This window comes from Bison bison, unplaced genomic scaffold (genome assembly GCF_000754665.1).
Source record: "Bison bison bison isolate TAMUID 2011002044 unplaced genomic scaffold, Bison_UMD1.0 scf7180017845579, whole genome shotgun sequence".
NCBI lineage: Eukaryota > Metazoa > Chordata > Mammalia > Artiodactyla > Bovidae > Bison > Bison bison.
This window is the reverse complement of record NW_011476152.1, coordinates 45,811-48,767: the sequence shown is the minus strand read 5'-3', so window position 1 is coordinate 48,767 and position 2,957 is coordinate 45,811. Positions and strand designations below refer to the sequence as shown.

General features: G+C 54.5%; 1 protein-coding gene across 1 annotated transcript in view; it reads left to right on the top strand.

Annotated features, from left to right (window-relative positions):
• The window catches only part of CFP (complement factor properdin), a 5,888-nt gene that overhangs the window by 1,005 nt on the left and 1,926 nt on the right, over positions 1–2,957 (top strand). Inside the window, exons 4-8 of the mRNA XM_010835848.1 lie at positions 872–1,050; positions 1,522–1,692; positions 1,830–2,021; positions 2,205–2,378; positions 2,626–2,817. Of these exons, the coding sequence (XP_010834150.1) occupies positions 872–1,050; positions 1,522–1,692; positions 1,830–2,021; positions 2,205–2,378; positions 2,626–2,817 (908 nt within the window). The remainder of the gene's footprint in view (positions 1–871; positions 1,051–1,521; positions 1,693–1,829; positions 2,022–2,204; positions 2,379–2,625; positions 2,818–2,957) is intronic.

Here is a 2,957-nt window from a genome sequence, read left to right as displayed (position 1 = left end):
GCATACCAGAAGCATTGTGGGTGGGTTGCTGCTCGGCTATTTCTGAGGGTAGCTCAAGCCCTCATAAATGGTGATGACAGCTCATATGGCATGTTCATACTGTATAGAGACATTGCAGGAAGGGAAGTGTTTGGGCAATTCTGAGGGCAACTCCAGGCTCCAAATTAAAATGACACTTCACATTCATTGAATACTTCCAGCATCCTGATTCATTGCAGATACTGGGAGTAGTAGAGGATTTTTGAGAGGATTTTTGAGTAGCTCTAGTCTCTTAATCATAATGCCTGCTGACATATATTGAGCCCTTTCTGTATGTCAGACATATTTTCTAACTGCTTACTATATATCCCATATACACCACCAGATACACTGTGTATACCCCAGATACACACAGCTACAGGGATGTGTAGCTTGGGGATTTTTGAAGGCAGGCCCCTAGTTGTTAACAGGTCTCATCTGTTTAGCATTATGCCATGGTGGGGGTGGGGTTTTTGAGCTCATTGGGATGATGGCTCCTATTTATTAAACACTTCCTGTTTGCCTGCTGCCATGCATAGTTGTGGCCTGGTGGGCTTTTGACAGCAGTTCTGGGCCCCTAGTCCTTATCCTTGTTTACTGCGTGCCTGGCACTGTCCTTGGGAGTCTTCAAAGGGTAACTCCAGATTCCTGATGATGAAGGTAAATGATAAGTGTTTACTGAGTGTTCACCTCTTCCTGTTCAATCCCCCAACATCACTAAGAGGTAGGTACTCCCATCATTCCATTCTGCATACATTTATCCCGCATTCCTGCCTGTGCCTACACACACTCTGGTCCCGTATACCATCCTTGCCAGAGTGTGCCAGGGTGGGACGTGTGCTTCTCCCTACAGGCTCCCACAGTGGTCACCGTGGTCCGCATGGACCCCCTGCTCAGTGACCTGCACTGAGGGCTCCCAGTTGCGGCACCGGCACTGCACAGGCTGGGGTGAGCAATGCTTCCCCGAGAAGGTGGAGCCTGGAACCTTCCAGTGGCAGCTACAGGCCTGTGAGGACCAGCCATGCTGTCCTGGTGAGGAAGATCAGCAAGGCGGGCGAGCACTGTCAGTTACCTGGCACCGGGAACAATCAAGGCAAAAGCCCTGAGGGTGGAACTGTGCTCGATGTTTGTGAGGTGTCAAGGAGGAGGTCAGCATGGTTGGGGTAGAGTGATGAGAGGTGAGGTCATAGGGTGACTGACCCCTGTAGGTCATGGTGAGGATGTCAGCTTTTATTCTGAGTGATGTAGTGATGGCAGAAAAACGTGATCTGATTTGGGTTGTGACAGATCCCTTTTGCTGTCAGGAAGACAAACTATGTGCTGAGTAGCAAAGCAAAGGGACCAGTGTGAAGGCTACTGCAATAGTCCAGATGAGCAATGATGGTAGGCCAGGTATGGCAGAAACTGTGGGGATAGGATAAGCTGATGTGGGGTACATGAGGAAGCCTGGACCACTGAGTAATACCACCACCTCCATCTTGTTCCTTCTTTTCTCTTCCACAGAGATGGGTGGCTGGTCCGACTGGGGACCCTGGGCAGCTTGCTCTGTCACCTGCTCTAGAGGGATCAAGATTCGTCGTCGAGCATGTAATCGCCCCACCCCCAAGTGTGGGGGCCACTGCATAGGAGAGGCACAGGAGTCAGAGCCCTGTGACACCAAACAAGTCTGCCCCAGTGAGTGAGGGCAACCACTGGGCAATGATGTGGGCACCCAGGGTGGGTCCAGGGGTTACAGCAGGGAACTTCCATGTTGTGAAGACTTCAACATGCATGACCACACTTGGTATCTCCCCACCCCTACCCCATCACAGCACATGGGGCCTGGGCTGCTTGGGGCCCCTGGGGCCCCTGCTCAGGCACCTGCCACGGTGGACCCAGTGCAGCTGTGGAGAGACGAAGCCGCACATGCTCTGCACCTGAGCCCTCCACACAGCCTCCTGGGAATCCCTGCTCAGGGTCACCCTATGAGCAGCGGGTCTGCACTGGCCTGCCACCTTGCCCAGGTACTGGGGAATGAGACCTCTGCTCTTAACTTATATGGAGATTGCTCTGACATTTCAAGAGACAGAGATCTGAGACCATGTGACCATGGAGCTTTTCGTTTGGGAGCAGTCTGCCTCATGGGTCTAGGGGCTGAGTCAGGGAGACTGAGGTGGCCTTTCTCCTCACTTCTGTCCTCCCGACAGTGGCTGGTGGCTGGGGGCCATGGGGTGCTGTGAGCCCCTGCCCTGTGACCTGCGGCCTGGGTAAGATCCAGGAACAACGGACATGTGATCACCCTGTGCCCCAGCATGGGGGCCCCTTCTGTGTCGGTGATGGCACCCGGACGCACGTCTGCAACACGGCTGTGCACTGCCCTGGTCAGCACCCCAAGATGCCCGATTTCCATGCCTAAGGCCCCCGGCCATCTCTGCTGCCCAATTCCTGCTGTTAATGACTTGTTCCTGCCTGTAATCCCTCCATTCCTGGCCCTAGTGCCTTGATTCCATGTCTGATCCCCCTTTCCCACATCCAGTCCTTCCCATTGTCTTCCTCAGCCCCCCTTCCTTCCTCTGAACCCCCTGACTCTCTTCTTTGGTGCAAGCCCAGCTGCCCCTGTCTCTGCAGTGAATGGACAGTGGGGGCTCTGGGGGGAGTGGAGCAACTGCATCCGCCCAAGCATTAAACACATCAGCTGCCAGGAGATCCCAGGCCAGCAGACACGCTCCAGGATCTGCAAGGGCCGCAAATTTGACGGACAGCGATGTGTTGGGAAACAGCAGGATATCCGGCACTGCTACAACATCCAGCGCTGCTCCTGTGAGTGCCCCCAGGAACCATGCTGCGAGGGTGGGGCAGCCCATGCAGGGACAGGGGCTTTCTGACTCTGCCGCGGACCCCATGTTCCTGCAGCCTCTCTCTCACAAGCCCCCCACCAAGACCTCTAATTCTGACTCAGG